Source organism: Neoarius graeffei, chromosome 20, assembly GCF_027579695.1.
Source record: "Neoarius graeffei isolate fNeoGra1 chromosome 20, fNeoGra1.pri, whole genome shotgun sequence".
Classification (NCBI taxonomy): Eukaryota; Metazoa; Chordata; class Actinopteri; order Siluriformes; family Ariidae; genus Neoarius; species Neoarius graeffei.
The window spans coordinates 63,294,734-63,312,872 of NC_083588.1; the positions used below are offsets into that span (position 1 = coordinate 63,294,734).

At 43.3% G+C, this 18,139-nt stretch overlaps 2 protein-coding genes across 8 annotated transcripts in view; one reads left to right on the top strand and one right to left on the bottom strand.

Annotated features, from left to right (window-relative positions):
• Positions 1-5,348, top strand: part of rarab (retinoic acid receptor, alpha b) — a 169,154-nt gene extending 163,806 nt beyond the window's left edge. For all 7 annotated transcript variants that reach the window (XM_060902188.1, XM_060902192.1, XM_060902189.1 and 4 more), the window contains 3 exons: positions 683-887; positions 1,474-1,632; positions 3,005-5,348. In XM_060902188.1, coding sequence (XP_060758171.1) covers positions 683-887; positions 1,474-1,632; positions 3,005-3,183 — 543 coding nt within the window. In that variant the 3' untranslated portion in view covers positions 3,184-5,348. The remainder of the gene's footprint in view (positions 1-682; positions 888-1,473; positions 1,633-3,004) is intronic.
• The window catches only part of LOC132868909 (large ribosomal subunit protein uL3), a 477,874-nt gene that overhangs the window by 442,855 nt on the left and 16,880 nt on the right, over positions 1-18,139 (bottom strand). The gene's annotated exons all lie outside the window — the stretch shown is intronic.

Genomic DNA, 18,139 nt, shown 5'->3' on the forward strand with positions numbered 1-18,139 from the left:
GGAAGTTCTCATTGAAAACGGAGCAAAGAGCAGCCCTGGAGGTATTTATCTTCTTCCTGTTACTCAAGCAGTTTCCGTCGCGTCACATACGTCAGAGGAAAGAGTGATGTGATTGGTTTAAGCTTCGTCACAGACTTTTCTGGCTTCGACCAGTAGCAAACTGAGGCATTTCAGGGAGGCGGGTCAACCACGCCTTTGGGAAACGGTTGGGCTTAATATCTTTGCCAGACCAAATGCTTGCAGAGCTTTGAAGTCGCGTTAGCCAGACTACTGTAGAAGGATAAAGCGGCTACAGATAATGAGATGAGATGATGGCATTTCATAACCCTGTAATTTCCAAATTTTCTTGGTTAATCACTTTTTAATGCTATGGAAACTCCGTGAAAGGAGTCGGTTGCTGTTGTCACTTATGTCACATTATAGCAGCTATAAACAGTCGTTCCTTCACAAGTCTGTCTCTTTCTTTCTCTCGCAAAGTTAATAACACACACAACACAGCTTATGTTATTGAGAAACTGCAGGAAAAACATGCTTGGTGTCTAAAATTTTTTATTTTAAATTTAAAAAAAAAAAAATTTCCTTCCACAAATTGGAATAAACAGAATTTTTTAAAAGGGTGTGTGTTCCGTTGTATGCATGCTGGATTGCTGTAACGTTCATATGCCGTTCTCTCCCCTCTCAGATTTTGCGGATCTGCACTCGCTACACTCCGGATCAGGACACCATGACGTTCTCGGACGGTCTGACGCTGAACCGGACGCAGATGCACAACGCCGGCTTCGGGCCGCTCACCGACCTCGTGTTCGCCTTCGCTAATCAGCTGCTGCCGCTGGAGATGGACGATGCAGAGACGGGCCTGCTCAGCGCCATCTGCCTGCTGTGTGGAGGTACTGCAGGGCTTTATCGACTAGCAGCTGTGAGAAAGAGGCGGAGTGATTGCCTAAGATTAGCGATTGAAAGCTACATCCTAACTGTTTACAGGCAGATTACAGATGAAGGGTTTTACTCCGCTGCACTGTTTGAAGCTAAAATAAAGCGATCCAGACATTTGTAAACATGGAGTTCGAGGTCATTTATCATCCACTGAAGGGTCATTGTTAAAAAAAAAAAGTTTGTGTGGCAAATATCTTAATAGAATTCACAAACACTGTTATGAACCTTTTTTAAATTGTCAGTACCTAATCAGTACCATGCCGTGCTGCTAGCCCCGCCCCCTGAATATGGCTCATTGAGTCTTGTGAAGACTTCAAATCTACTGGAACTTTTAACGCTGACCAGTGGGACATCAGTAAAAATCCCAGGTCATGGTTTTTCAAACCTCTTCATGATTACCACCATCAGGAACCAGTCATACTCAGGGGGCGGGGCTAACAGCTTGACTTCCTGCTGATTAGTTATGCATAGTGCATCGGTAGAAAATCAGATCTTTTTCCTAAAAAGCGTGTGAGGGTCAGATGTCCTGTTTGTGTACAGATCGTCAGGACCTGGAGGAGTCGGACAAAGTCGACATCCTGCAGGAGCCGCTGCTCGAAGCGTTGAAGATCTACGTGAGAAAGAGGAGGCCTCATAAACCACACATGTTCCCCAAAATGCTGATGAAGATCACAGACCTCAGGAGCATCAGCGCGAAAGGTGAGGGACAAGATTTTAACCACGAAAAACAGACACGTTTAAAAAAAAAAAATGCAGACATTTTCTCTCCTCTGAGGGAACGTACAAGCAGGTCAGAGAGGTTCTGGGTAAGCTTTTATTTGTGTTCTTTTAATATATCTATAATAGGGGATTGGAATCCGTGTTAAAATTGTGAGAGATGAATGTTATTGTGTCAGAAAACTCTGAGCTGCTGCAATAGAAAATTCATTAACTTCATCTAACCAATCAGAATCCAGAAATCCCCCCCCCCCCAAAGCCTGAACATCTGGAGCAGATTGGTAGTATGATGTCGTGATCTACAGTGATATAGTTATGTGCTTGTTGGAGGGGGCGTGGCCATGCAAGTCACACTTTATTGCTTGTAGGTCACATGACCATAACATGCATGCAGACTAAATCTGTGTTAGGATGTTGATTACTACAAGCATTAAAGTGTGACTTGCTTGGCCACGCCCCCTCCAACAAGCACATAACTATATCACTGTAGATCACGACATCATGCTACCAGAAGCCCTGGGAGAGTCACGTCTACAACACGTCCTTTTAAATGTCCTCTGATTTTTTTGTTTGGGATCGGATGAGAGACTTGAGCGACTGCTTCCTGAAGTCTTTCTACTGAAGAAAAAGCTGAGAGTCTCTTTTCCTGCAGGACATAATGAGTCTTTACCAACAGGTTAATTTGGACAGTTTATACTGGGGTTGAAGGTGTTTTTGAGAACGTTTTAAAATGAGATCTGTTTATCACATTTCTCATTACAAGCAGGAAGACTCAACTATGGGTGGATGGATAGATAGACAGATAGACAGATAGATAGATAGACAGATGAATAGATAGGTGAACATTGAAGATGGATGAAATGATGGATGGATAGATAAATGGATAGACCTTGTAGATGGGTGGATGGATGAATATACAGATGGATGGAATGACAGATGGATAGACCTTGTAGATGGATGGATGGATAGATGGACAGATAAATGGATATGGATAGACCATGTGGATGGATGGATCTGATGGATAGATGGACATTGTAGATGGATGGATGGATAGATGGACGGATAAATGGATATGGATAGACCATGTGGATGGATGGATGGATGGATGGATCTGATGGATAGATGGACATTGTGGATGGATAAATGGACACAAACCTTGTACATGGATGGATAGATGGACAGATGGATAGATCTGATGGGTGTTGTGGATGAATGGATATGGATAGACTTTGTAGATGGTTGGATAGATGGAATGACGGACCAACAGATGGATGAAATGTAGAGTGATGCAGTTTTGACATGCATGCACAGCAGAATACGTATAAATACAATCTCTATCTCTCTCTTTCACCAGGAGCGGAGCGAGTGATCACGCTGAAGATGGAGATCCCTGGCTCCATGCCGCCACTCATCCAGGAGATGCTGGAGAACTCTGAGGGTTTAGAGGGCAGCAGTGGGAATCCTCCAGGCAGCTGCAGCCCGAGTCTCTCCCCCAGCTCAATACACAGCAGCCCATCAACACACTCGCCCTGAATCCTTCTCACGCTCTCTCTCTCTCTCTCTCTCTCACTCTCTCACACACACACACACACACACACACACACACACACACACACTTATGTCAAGCATGCTTGCCCTGAACCTGCTCCTTGAGTCAGGAACCCCACACACACGTGCAGCCGAGTCGGAGCCGGGTTTCAGGACAATAGCATGTAATGTGACTGAGAAACTCAACACACACACGCAGGCTGAGCCTGAGTCACACTCGCATTACAAGCAACGTGTGCGCTTCAGTGGATCTCCCGAGGTACCGATCTGATCTGATCTAAAGCAGCTTGCACGCTTGGTTAAAACCGATTCTGATCTCATACCAGATCGAGGATTCTAATCAGCGGCGTGGAGAAGGGACGCGAGATTGTGGACGTGGCGCGCACTCTGAGGAAACTGTTTCTGTATATACTCTACAGTGACACTTTTGGATTCTCTCACATGTAGATTTCACCAATGAGGAGACGGCAAACTAGAGACGCAGAGGACGGCCGCTGTCCAAGTCATCAGGGACATTTTTTTTCTTTTTTTGTGTGTTTGTTTCGTTTTTCTTACGAAAGATATATAAATATATGAATATCTATATTGACAGAAAATGAGATGATTAAAAAAATGTGTTGATGCAGGAAAAAAAAACCCTCTCGCATTTACTCTTACTGTACCTGTCCCCAGAGTTGAGTCTAGTTCAGTTCTGCTCACTGTCTCTCACCACAGAAGATGATTGTGGATGTTATCTTCTGTTATGTTATGATTTGTTAGTAATGTTTTCACGCTGTTCACTCAGACTCTGAACAAATCTCACGTTCACAGATCACACTGGGGGGGGGATGATTTAGTGAGTCGTTAGTGTTGATTTGGCTCAGAAGAGATGAGATCAAACGGATTGTTGAGAAAAATGAATAGTGGGGAAGAAAAATCTAGATTTAAGAGGACGCAGGGGTGGACAAATCGTAACTTTTATTAGCCAGGTGCATTTTCTTCAGTCTCGTATTTTAGTTGCTTGGAAACCTGACTGAGTTCAAAAAGTTGTAGCTAATGTATTATAACGTCATTTTGTTAGCTAGCTAGTTGGATAAATGCATTAATACAGATGAAGAAAATCAAATGAATATGTAGCCATCTTTCATATCCTATCATAACATTTTTATAGTTTTTAATGCAACCCCAGGCTACGGATTTGTCCACCCCTGATTGAATCAAACTATATTTGACCACTGACCAAGAAACAAACGAAAAAAAACATTTTAACTTCAGCAACTTACACATGAAGCGTCCATATTTCATCTTTTTACAGTGCAGTCAAATGTAGAAGCCCCATCTGCACAGAGATTACACTGCCTCATTTACACAACCACAACTGCCTCGGATTTTCTTTATCGTCATTCGTCGCCACCTACAACACCGCTGCCTCTGAGACAATCACTTTTCCTGTAGAACGCTGCCTGTGTGGAACCCACCGAGCGACGCTGGAGACCAGGATCAGATGTCCCAAACATCGTGACAGCTGGGAGTCTGTTGTTAAAACATGTTGCTGCAAATGAACACCAAACTGGCCTTTGAACTTCATCCACAGTATCACGGACCCATCCAACCCACTAATGTGTCATGATCTTTACATGCAACAAACTCCACAATCCGGTCCTGATCCCGGACTTTTACCCCCGAACTACCACCACTGCGAACATTTCAAAGCTACAGCACACGCCACCTCCCTCCAGTCCAGCTTTCCACTGTAGACACGTTCACGAACCATCACTGTACCCGTGTGCAATACCTCTTCAAAAAAAAAAAAAAAGAAAGAAAATCGAATCAAGACGCTTGAAAGACTTCCACGTTTCACTTTGACTATGCACGCGACTTGCACAGGAACTCGAATCGCAAAGTGTTCGGCTTCCTCCGAACTTCCTTTTCGTGTTTCGTGAATGTGAGCGTGATATAAAGACACTGCCGGAAAAACTTTCACTGCCAACGAGCCACATCATTTCAGACTTCTTAAAACACGTCAGTCACACGGCGTCCAGCACAAAGACATGGTTCTGTTCTGCTCCAACACTTGTTACACATTCAAACGCACAAATATTGTTTCTCTTGTATCGTGAACTGGATGATGAAAATAATCTTTATTAAAGACTGATGTTTTGTGTTTCTGATCATGTTGAAAGTGTTCTGTTCTTTGACTTTTTTTTTTTAAATGTTTAGCCATGGTATAGGGTAGAATTTCAATAGCGATCATGTAACAACCATGTTGATTGTTTTACACAAAATCCACAGTGAGCAAATCTTCACTGACCAAGTTGAAGCCTGTGGGCCAAGTGCGGAAAAACAACCATAAAGTACAAACTACTGGTTCAAAAAAATTCTTGCCAGCGGGTATACAGTACTGTGTGAGGAGATTCTTGACCCATTCCGTTACCCATATTTGACTGTTGTAATGCAGCTTGATTTGATTTTCTGCCTCCAAAGCCACGGAGAAGATAAACAACCTCCTCAGCACCAGAATTACACTCTGTCAACGATGGAACTAGGGAGGAATAAACCTTGTGAGGAACCAACTCAAGGGGAATCTGTCCTCCGGCAGGAGTTCAACTCCGTTATAAATCAGGACCGTATGCAGGCGTAGAAGAGTAAAAAGACAGTGTCTTGAAAGCTGATTTCACCCAAGTGCGTATTAGTCGTCATATAGAGTAAAAAAAGCTACACCTGTGGACCTTGATGTTGGTCTAATTGTGAATTATTTATTTTATTTATTTTATTAAAGGATCCCCGTTAGCTTGTGCCATAGCAGTTCGCTAGTCTTCCTGGGATCCCCAATTCAAAACCTATAATTTCAACGGTTAAGAAACATACAAATATACATGCATTACAAAATGCTAAGTGCAAGTTAAAAGTTCAAAAGTTCTAATATAGCAAAATGCATGACTAAAATACTTATACTAAAAAGTTCGGGAACACTTGTAGCAAACAGTTATAAAATGCAGTGCTGCCACGTCAATTTTTCAAAAAGTAGAATGCAGTGCTGCCACCTGTACATTGCTAAAATACTCCTTTGAACACCTAATAAAACAATATAAAAATACAAACTATACAGCTTAAGCCGACACCTATATTAACCGTTCAAAAGATACACTTTTAGTCTCTTTTTAAAGGATCTTTTGCATTTGTCTTGACGAATATCAAGTGGCAATTCATTCCATGTCTTAATTCCTCTATAAAGCACAGTTCTTTTCAGTGAATTAGTTATTGGATTTGGTTGTACAATGTCACCCTTGCCCGCTTTCCTGGTGTCATGTTTGTGAACTGTATTACAAAACACTACTTGATGTATCATAAACTCCGGTCTATGCGTTTTCATTGTTTCACTAAGAAATGTCACTGTGCTTAGGGCCAGCCTCTTCTCAACGCTGAGCCATGACAGCGTAGTCTGCATCTTATGGATGCTAGTTCTAGATGAACATCCTAGGACAAGCCTAGGAGCTCTGTTCTGAACAACTTGTAGTTTTGCCAGATCCTTTTTTGAGGCCGAGGCCCAGACCACTGAGCAGTAATCCATCTCATCTCATCTCATCTCATCTCATCTCATTATCTCTAGCCGCTTTATCCTTCTACAGGGTCGCAGGCGAGCTGGAGCCTATCCCAGCTGACTATGGGCAAAAGGCAGGGTACACCCTGGACAAGTCGCCAGGTCATCACAGGGCTGACACATAGACACAGACAACCATTCACACTCACATTCACACCTACGCTCAATTTAGAGTCACCAGTTAACCTAACCTGCATGTCTTTGGACTGTGGGGGAAACCGGAGCACCCGGAGGAAACCCACGCGGACACGGGGAGAACATGCAAACTCCGCACAGAAAGGCCCTCGCCGGCCACGGGGCTCGAACCCAGGACCTTCTTGCTGTGAGGCAACAGCGCTAACCACTACACCACCGTGCCGCCAGCAGTAATCCAGATGAGATAAAATTAAAGATTTGCAGACTTGCTCCAGGATTTTAAATGGCACATATGGTGCACATTGTCTTATAAAGTGAATACCACTGCCCATTTTTCGAATGATTCTATCTATATGTTCTGACCATGACAGATGGTTGTCAATGACCATGCCCAGCAATTTCACCTTTTCCACTTGTTCTATGGGGTCTTTGGCCACGTATAGCTCCAACTTTGGCTTAGTAGTCAGTTTGTTAGAGAGAAAGGCCTTGCGTGCCTGGTAATCAATATAATGCCAATTTATAAACAGTCATGATAAATATGCTATAAAATAGCCAAGTTAAAGATGCACAGTGAGGAAAACCAATGGCATCGCTGGACTATAGACACCCATTTACTACTATAACCGATTCTGCCTCTGTGCTATGATGAGGTCTAAATCCTGACTGATACGTTTCATGGATGTTATTCCTATGTAGATATGTGCATAACTACTGCCACAGCTTTTTCTAGGACTTTGGCCTATAGTTTGACAGCCGACAGGGGTTAAGGTCAGGTTTTTTAACCAGGGGTCTGATAACTGCTAGTTTAAAGGATTCGGGTACATATCGTAGCCAGTGCTAAGGGAAGAACGGATTTTTTAAATTTTTATTTTTTTAAGAAGTTGGTCCCGGGCGGCACGGTGGTGTAGTGGTTAGCGCTGTCGCCTCACAGCAAGAAGGTCCGGGTTCGAGCCCCGTGGCCGGCGAGGGCCTTTCTGTGCGGAGTTTGCATGTTCTCCCCGTGTCCGCGTGGGTTTCCTCCGGGTGCTCCGGTTTCCCCCACAGTCCAAAGACATGCAGGTTAGGTTAACTGGTGACTCTAAATTGAGCGTAGGTGTGAATGTGAGTGTGAATGGTTGTCTGTGTCTATGTGTCAGCCCTGTGATGACCTGGCGACTTGTCCAGGGTGTACCCCGCCTTTCGCCCGTAGTCAGCTGGGATAGGCTCCAGCTTGCCTGCGACCCTGTAGAAGGATAAAGCGGCTAGAGATAATGAGATGAGATGAGATTTTCAATTTTGCCTTTGAAAAAAATTCATGAAGTCATTACTGTTACATATTGAAGGTGTGCAAGTTTCTGTGGTGGTCTTCCATCCATCTATCATCCGTAGCCACTTATCCTGTGCAGGGTCGCAGGCAAGCTGGAGCCTATCCCAGCTGACTACGGGCGAGAGGCGGGGTACACCCTGGACAAGTTGCCAGATCTGTGGTAGTCTTATTCTTCATTCATTTAGCTACAGTACTCAATTAGAATCTCAGATAATTTTTTTATCCTCTATTAGGGTGGAGAGATATGTTGATCTGCTAGCACTAAAAGCCTTTCTATACTTCAAGGGGTTCTCCTTCCATGTTGATTGGAATATTACCAGTTTTGTTTGACACCATTTTCATGTGGTCTGCTTCAAGGTGCACATGTAATCGTTATACCGGGGTGCTAGTTTTTTCCTCTGTACTTACTTTTCAGTGGATCTACATTATCTAAAGTAAAGTGGAACACTAAGCATTCATTTGCCTGATCAAGTTCTGTGGTGTCTGACGGTGAGCTATTCAAAGCTGATTACTCTGGGAGATGTGACAAAACTGCTACAAAGTTAACACAGCGTCCAGCATGTATTATTGGTAAGATGTACACTATATTGCCAAAAGTATTTGCTCACCCATCCAAATTATCGGAATCAGGTGTTCCAATCACTTCCATGGCCACAGGTGTATAAAATCAAGCACTTAGGCATGCAGACTGTTTTTACAGTTTGGAGCTGGCCCCTTCCTCTTCCAACATGACTGGGCACAAAGCAAGGTCCATAAAGACATGGATGACAGAGTCTGGTGTGGATGAACTTGACTGGCCTGCACAGAGTCCTGACCTCAACCCGATAGAACACCTTTGGGATGAATTAGAGCGGAGACTGAGAGCCAGGTCTTCTCGTCCAACATCAGTGTGTGACCTCACAAATGCGCTTCTGGAAGAATGGTCAAAAATTCCCATAAACACACTCCTAAACCTTGTGGACAGCCTTCCCAGAAGAGTTGAAGCTGTTCTAGCTGCAAAGGGTGGACCGACGTCATATTGAACCCTATGGATTAGGAATGGGATGTCACTTGAGCTCATATGTGGGTCAAGGCAGTTGAGCAAATACTTTTGGCAATATAGTGTATATTGAATGAAGTGAGAACAATCTGAGGCTGCTTCAGACTGTGGAACTGTGACTATATTTAATCCAAATGTCAGCATTAACTTGAGAGTGACCATCATTAGGAGTAGGTCCCATGATATTCTGATTAACCCCTACTGAATCTCGAATGTACACCAACTCTGTTCAGAAGGTCTTCTGGGTTATGAAAGTGAATATTAAAGTCTCCAGCAGCTAAGGCTTTGTTTAAAGAAACAGCCTAGATTGAGAAGAAATCTACAACTTCAAAAAGAAATTCAGAACATGTTCCTAGGGGCCCTGTATATAACTAGCAAAATCAACTGAGAAGTCTTTTTGTGGCTACATGTTTTACTATAACTTCAAACACTGAATTTATAACAAGGTTTATGTCAGACCTAGAATATCAAATAACTGATGCCTCCTGCCATTTATGCAAGGCTGGTGTATGTAAATGTATCCAGGAGGACTAGCCTTGTTTAATGCTACATAGTAATTTAGTTTAAATCCACATTTCTGTTAAAACATGGTACATTAAGCTCCTGATCTTTAAGTTCATTAACAATCAGCATCTTGGAGACAAGAGAACCAATATGACCTTTAGCTCAAAAAAGTGCTGGGGGTGGCTGGACATTTAGTATGATCTGTTACCTTGCTAGAACAAACTGAGCATGTCTACTTTTTGGAGAGCTCAAGTGAACACACCATCTCAATAGTGGAACTTGGGTGCCGACTCTGCAACTAGAAGTCGGTTAATCTGGTTTGTCTGCTCCCTTGGCTTGGCTCTAGCTTGTCCAATTAACTAAGGTCTATTCTGAGACCATGAACTACACTGCAAGAAATGAGAACACCTTCCAAATGGGATGGATACCGTTCCACCCCTGCCCCTGAAACTCATCTCATCTCATTATCTCTAGCCACTTTATCCTGTTCTACAGGGTCGCAGGCAAGCTGGAGCCTATCCCAGCTGACTACGGCCGAAAGGCGGGGTACACCCTGGACAAGTCACCAGGTCATCACAGGGCTGACACATAGACACAGACAACCATTCACACTCACATTCACACCTACGGTCAATTTAGAGTCACCAGTTAACCTAACCTGCATGTCTTTGGACTGTGGGGGAAACCGGAGCACCCAGAGGAAACCCACGCGGACAACATGCAAACTCCACACAGAAAGGCCCTCGCCGGCCATGGGGCTCAAACCCAGACCTTCTTGCTGTGAGGCGACAGCGCTAACCACTACACCACCGTGCCGCCGCCCCTGAAACTACGTTATTCATTTAAATTAAAAAACAAAAAACCACACACCCTAAGGCTGAAACAATTCAAAATGTCAGATTATCAGACATCCAGGTACATAGTAATCTGTGGTTGGTAGAAGAGAGCAACTGGACTTGCTTGAAGATTCTTGAAAACATTTCGCCTCTCATCCGAAAGGCTTCCTCAGTTCTGTCTGACTAACAGGGAGTATCAGGTATTTATCCTCTCATGGATCATCATAGAATCAAAATCAGAATTCTGATGGCTGCATTGTAGGTGGCTGATAAAAGATGTCCAGTTGCTCTCTTCTACCAACCACAGATTACTATGTACCTGGATGACTGAGAATCTTCACAGATATGTTTCTACGCACTTTGGGATGAGATCCCTTTGACTGGTGTGGGAGTATGAGAGGACTTTCAGAAAACTGGCAGACATCTTAGCCAGAGAGGATCGTTCATTTTTGTCAACCTGGAACGGCCATCACTGAACAGAGGTGGGTGTCTGGGACGTCTTTTATCGGCCACCTACAATGCACCCATCAGAATTCTGATTCTGATTCTATGATGATCCATGAGAGGATAAATAGCTGATACTCCCTATTAGTCAGACAGAACTGAGGAAGCCTTTCGGATGAGAGGCGAAACGTTTTCAAGAATCTTCAAGCAAGTCCAATTGCTCTCTTCAACCAACCACAGATCAGACATAAGAACTCTGCAAATTGCAGAACAGTAAGCATAGCGAAAAAATTAGATTTCTGGATCATGTCAGCTATCCTGCAACAATCAGTCCCTAATTACCTTTAAATTTTAATATGGCATGTGCAACATTTACTCAGGTATGGCTAACATGATTCTTCTAATAGGGTTGAGTTTGTTACAGCCTGTTATCGTACACTGCCCTGCCACATGCTGCTCACAGCACCTACACCATGGTGACAATCCAAAACCCCTCTGAACTCAAGTCAAGTTTATTTTTGTAGCACTTAGACATTGTTGCAAAGCAGCTTTACAGAATTTGAATGACTAAACATGAACCAATTTTATCCCTAATCTATCCCCAATGAGCAAGCCTGTGGCAGCAGTGGCAAGGAAAAAACTTGCACAAATGACAAGAAACCTCAAGAAGAACCAGACTCAACAGGGAACCCATCCTCCTCATTTGGGTGAGGACAATGTGATAACATTTAACAGTTTTAATATGAAGTCTGTTTTGTTGATGTTATAAACTCTTCATTGATGGAAACTTGAGTGCAAAACTGTTCATAACTGCAGCCCTAAAGTTAGCAAGTCAACTGTAGTCCTCAGCCATAAAAAAGCATTACTGTAAGTGTCCAGAGCATCTTCCAAGTGTGACTTTCAACTGTCCATATGGGTCCGTCCTCCACAGGAGCAATGTGATGAGACTCCAACCAAACATAGGACATCAGGATGGATCAGGCAGGTCCGAGGAGGTCAGCATCTCGATCTCAGGCTTGACATGTAACTCAGAGGGACAGATGGGACACACCAGTTGTTAGGTATGCCCAATGTCACCTGACAAGTAGGAACAGTATACATTTGCCAGAGTCCCTGCTTGCACTCAATGCAAAAACAGCATAACTAAAAGGAGAGCCAGGGCATAAAGCAGCAGCCATTACACCAGTCAACAAACTTGAGTGAACAAGCAAGGGGGGGACTGACAGCATCCATACATCCCAGTTTACAAAAAGACTGTCAGAGGACCCTCCAGATCTTCTCCTTTCCCTCAAACAATTAACAAAAAGCCTTGACCAACATGTTTTCAGCCGAGACTTAAATGCTGAGACTGTCAGATTCCCAAACACTACTTGGAAGGCTGTTCCATAAACATGGGGCTTTGTAAGAAAAGGCTCTGCCCCCTGATGTAGCCTTCATTATACAAGGTACCAGCAGATAACCTGCACCTTTTGATCCAAGTAGGCATGGTGGGTCATAAGGGACCAGAGGTTCACTGTAGCACAAGACCATTCAGTACTCATATCTCAGCATTGCTGTTACACAAGCCCCAGAGTGTAATGATCAATATGGGACAGGAGTTTATAAGCCCTGTTCCCTTTGTTCAAGGTTGAGAGAGTATTTCAGAGGAAGGAGTTCATAAGCAGTTCACTAGGAGAGAGGCAAGGCTTCAAGTGTCGAATTCTGGGGGGGAGAAAATAAAAGAGCTACACATCTTAACTCTATTTCAGTAGCCACCATTGCAATCCTAAGTAGGCAAATTAGGGCACTAAAGCAGATGCTTACAATTATGGCCATAAACCATTTCGGAGCCTGCACTGAAAGGAATGCCTCCCTTTAAACCTTTGACAGGTACTGGCAGTGTTAAAGCATTAGGATTTAGTTTAGTCCTGTACTGAATCTTTCAATCCTGCTCACCTTGGGAGACCTGCCATAAAAGCAGAATCAAGGAAAGTGTCAGGACATCTGTCCATGAACTGAATCTCAAGAGAAGGTGGGTCATGTAGCAAGACAACGACCCTAAGCACACAAGTCGTTCTACCAAAGAATGGTTAAAGAAGAATAAAATTAATGTTTTGGAATGGCCGAGTCAAAGTCCAGACCTTAATCCAATGGAAATGTTGTGGAAGGACCCGAAGCGAGCAGTTCATGTGAGGAAACCCACCAACATCCCAGAGTTGAAGCTGTTCTGTACGGAGGAACGGGCTAAAATTCCTCCAAGCCGGTGTGCAGGACTGATCAATAGTTACCGCAAACGTTTAGTTGCAGTTATTGCTGCACAAGGGGGTCACACCAGATACTGAAAGCAAAGGGTCACATACTTTTGCCACTCACAGATATGTAACATTGGATCATTTTCCTCAATAAATACAGTGCCTTGCAAAAGTATTCGTCCCCCTTGAACTTTTTCACATTTTTCCACCTTACAACCACAAACTTAAAAGTTTTTTATTGAGATTTTATGTGATAGACCAACACAGAGTAGCACATAATTGTGAAGTGAAACAAAAATGATAAATGGTCTTCAAAATTTTAAACAAATAAAAATCTGAAAAATGTGATGTGCATTAGTATTCAGCCCCCCTGCGTCAATACTTTGTAGAGCCACCTTTTGCTGCAATTACAGCTGCAAGTCTTTTGCGGTCTGTCTCTACCAGCTTTGCACATCTAGACACTGAAATTTTTGCCCATTCTTCTTTGCAAAATAGCTCAAGCTCATCCAGATCGGATGGAGAGCGTCTGTGAACAGCAATTTTCAAGTCTTGCCACAGATGCTCAATGGGATTTAGGTCTGGACTTTGACTGGGCCATTCTAACACATGCATATTCTTTGATCTAAACCATTCCATTGTAGCTCTGGCTGTATGTTTAGGGTCATTGTCTTGCTGGAAGGTGAATCTCCTTCCCAGTCTCAAGTCTTTTGCAGCCTCCAACAGGTTTTCTTCCAGGATTGCCCTGTATTTAGCTCCATCCATCTTCCCATCAACTCTAACCAGCTTCCCTGTCCCTGCTGAAGAAAAGCATCCCCATAGCATGATGCTGCCACCAACATGTTTCACAGTGGGGATGGTGTGTGCAGGGTGATGAGCAGTGTTAGTTTTCTGCCACACATAGAGCTTTGCATTTAGGCCAAAAAGTTCAACTTTGGTCTCATCAAGCACCTTCTTCCACATGTTTGCTGTGTCCCGTACATTTCTTATGCCTGTCTTTCAACAATGGCTTTCTTCTTGCCACTCTTCCAAAAAGGCCAGATTTGTGGAGTGTATGACTTATAGTTGTCCTGTGCACAGATTCTCCCACCTGAGCTGTGGATTTCTGCAGCTCCTCCAGAGTGATCATGGGCCTCTTGGCTGCTTCTCTGACCAGTGCTCTCCTTGCTCGCTCTGTCAGTTTAGGTGGACGGCCATGTCTTGGTAGGTTTGCAGTTGTGCCATACTTTTTCCATTTTTGAGTGATGGATTGAACAGTGCTTCTTGAGATGTTCGGAGGCGAAGTGGCCAAGTGGTTAGAGCGCTTGACCACTAAGCGAACGGTCCCCGGTTCGAGCCTCGGCTCGACGGGGATCTGGGGCTCGCTCCCTGTCCACCCAGCAGTGAATGGGGACCTGGTGGAAACACTGGTGGAAGTAAGGCGGCGAGGAAAGGAACTGGCCACCCTACCTCACTATGCCGATGGCCCAGGACAAGTGCGCTCTCTAATAGGCACTCCCCCAATGTACGAATCGTATATGGGACCCTCTCTTCTTCTTCTTGAGATGTTCAGAGCTTGGGATATTTTTTTTATAACTTAACCCTGCTTTAAACTTCTCCAGAACTTTATCCCTGACCTGTCTGGTGAGTTCTTTGGTCTTCATGATGCTGTTTGTTCTTCAGTGTTCTCTAACACAGCCTTTCTCAACCAGGGTGCCGTCTGGCTTCGTTAGGGGTGCCGTCAAAAAATTATATATTCTAACATTGAAATAAATAAAATGAATTAAAATTCCAAAAAACGATAGTTCCACTAATGCAGATCACGGCCCTCTTTCCCATGTCACAATGTCACTGCCAGGGTCAGCGTATGGTCAGCGTGACTGCGTATATTTTATATGGGGGTGCCTTGAGAATTTGCATAGTTCTGAAGGGTGCCGTGACTGAAAAAAGGTTGAGAAACGCTGTTCTAACAAACCACTGAGGCCTTCACAGAACAAGTGTATTTATGCTGAGAGTAAATTACACACAGTAGGACTCTATTAACTAATTAGATGACTTCTGAAGGCAATTGATTGCACTGGATTGTATTTAAAGGTATCAGAGTACAGGGGGCTGAATACTAATGCACACCACATTTTTCAGATTTTTATTTGTTTAAAATTTTGAAGACCATTTATCATTTTTGTTTCACTTCACAATTATGTGCTACTCTGTGTTGGTCTATCACATAAAATCTCAATAAAAACTTTTAAGTTTGTGGTTGTAAGGTGGAAAAATGTGAAAAAGTTCAAGGGGGATGAATACTTTTGCAAGGCACTGTAAATGACCAAGTATAATATTTTTGTCTCATTTGTTTAACTGGGTTCTCTTTATCTACTTTTAGGACTTGTGTGAAAATCTGATGATGTCTCATCTCATCTCTAGCCGCTTTATCCTTCTACAGGGTCGCAGGCGAGCTGGAGCCTATCCCAGCTGACTACGGGCGAAAGGCGGGGTACACCCTGGACAAGTCGCCAGGTCATCACAGGGCTGACACATAGACACAGACAACCATTCACACTCACATTCACACCTACGCTCAATTTAGAGTCACCAGTTAACCTAACCTGCATGTCTTTGGACTGTGGGGGAAACCGGAGCACCCGGAGGAAACCCACGCGGACACGGGGAGAACATGCAAACTCCGTACAGAAAGGCCCTCACCGGCCACGGGGCTCGAACCCAGACCTTCTTGCTGTGAGGCGACAGCGCTAACCACTACACCACCGTGCCGCCCATCTGATGATGTTTTAGGTCATATTTATGCAGAAATAGAGAAAATTCTAAAGGGTTCACAAACTTTCAAGCACCACTGTATGGGGATGGGTATCAGCTCAAACAATTCAGAAAGGGGAGTGGGTTAAATGAGTCCTGAACCAGCACATCAACCTGTGTCACTTTAAGCTTTCTTCTTTATCAGTTTTCTGAGAAACACTTTGCTGTTTCTTAGTAACAGGACAGCCTGTATTTTTCTTTTATGAACTTTAAGAGAAAGAAAGAAGAGAGACTGGTGAAGGAATGAATGTTTATTGCTGCCATGCCTTAAGTGATAAGATAAATTATCTTGTTTTGCAGGCCTACAAACTGAGATATTATTTACTTCATCAAAAATTGCAATTGTTGGCAAATTGCTGTGGCACAAGAGGAATAAAAATATTTCCAATGCATTCAACTTCAGTCATTGATTATTTTCCTCTAATAGCATGACATGGCTTTTTATTTTATTAATTATTTGTATTTTTCTTGTTGAAATTTAATATACCTTGAGATACGAATAGGGCGGCACGGTGGCGTAGTGGTTAGCACTGTCGCCTTACAGCAAGAAGGTCCGGGTTCGAGCCCCGTGGCCGGCGAGGGCCTTTCTGTGTGGAGTTTGCATGTTCTCCGCGTGGGTTTCCTCCGGGTGCTCCGGTTTTCCCCACAGTCCAAAGACATGCAGGTTAGGTTAACTGGTGACTCTAAATTGAGCGTAGGTGTGAATGTGAGTGTGAATGGTTGTCTGTGTCTATGTGTCAGCCCTGTGATGACCTGGCGACTTGTCCAGGGTGTACCCCGCCTTTCGCCCGTAGTCAGCTGGGATAGGCTCCAGCTTGCCTGCGACCTTGTAGAACAGGATAAAGCGGCTAGAGATGATGAGATGAGATACGAATACGCTGAAAACTTTAACACAAATCATTTTGTAGGAGCCAAAAACTCATATGAGAGTCCCCAAGGAGAGAACGAAACAGATGATGAAGCAGATTATGAAAACGCAGAAACTGTTTTCCAGCAGAAGGATGATTCAGACGACTCTGATGGCGACTACATTAACGTCGATGCTAATAAAACCAATGATGTTGACAATAACTATGATGGCGTTTATGCAAACTGTGGGGAGGGGTACTGAGAACTAAACAATTATCCAATATCTACAGTCCACAAACAATAACATGGTTAAACTGGATAATTATCCCCCGCTGGCCGAAAGGCCCAAAGGGTGGCGATGTTCCATTGTTAACATGCTATTATTTTTGAGTCATTTTCAGTAACACAGTTTTTAGAATCAGTTTGTTTTCTTCTGTTAAGATATTACAATCATAAAACCTCTCTTTTCATTTCCTTACTAGTTTATTGTTACCCATTTATCTCACTGTTACTTGACAGTAAAAGGTTTAGAGGTCCAATGCAAATTGGTTCTTACATTCAAGTTTTCATGAAATATTAAAATATATCAAGATTTAAATGTGTTTTCTACAAACTGATGGCAAATGCAGAACTCTGAAAATAATGACAGGGTCACCTGAAATTTACCTTTTAATCCTTATATCCAGGGGTTAAATTGGGCCGGGGCTGTCCGGGGCTGAGCCCCGGCACATAAGCTCGGAGCGGATGGCATATGATCACGCACACATCAAAAGCAACAAACCCTTTTCACGATTTTCGGTTCTGAATAATTAAATATCGTTTTATTAATCAATAAACCCATGACTTTTCTGAGATAGATCATAGTTTTCCTGATAACAAGACGACCTGTCAAAGCTATTTAGAACAGAACTTGTGATCAGAGATTCTGGTTTCTGGAACCCTGCGTGGGTTGCCAATTCCACTTTTTATAAGCGACTTTGAGGTTTCTCTTTTTGTGAGCTCGCTTTAAAAAAAAATCAGAAGTCGTGGTTTGCGGGTTTTTGGGCTTGTGTTTCAGCGTTGTGACTTGTTTATAATTTTCTCCGTACACCGTCTCCCCTTTTACCTGCATACGATCCTTGTTATTATTATGTATTCAATTATTTATTTGGCATGTGGTGCTTTTTGTATTGTCTAGAACATACATAAGATGAGCATATTATAGCAGCAAAATAGAAGCACAATCAT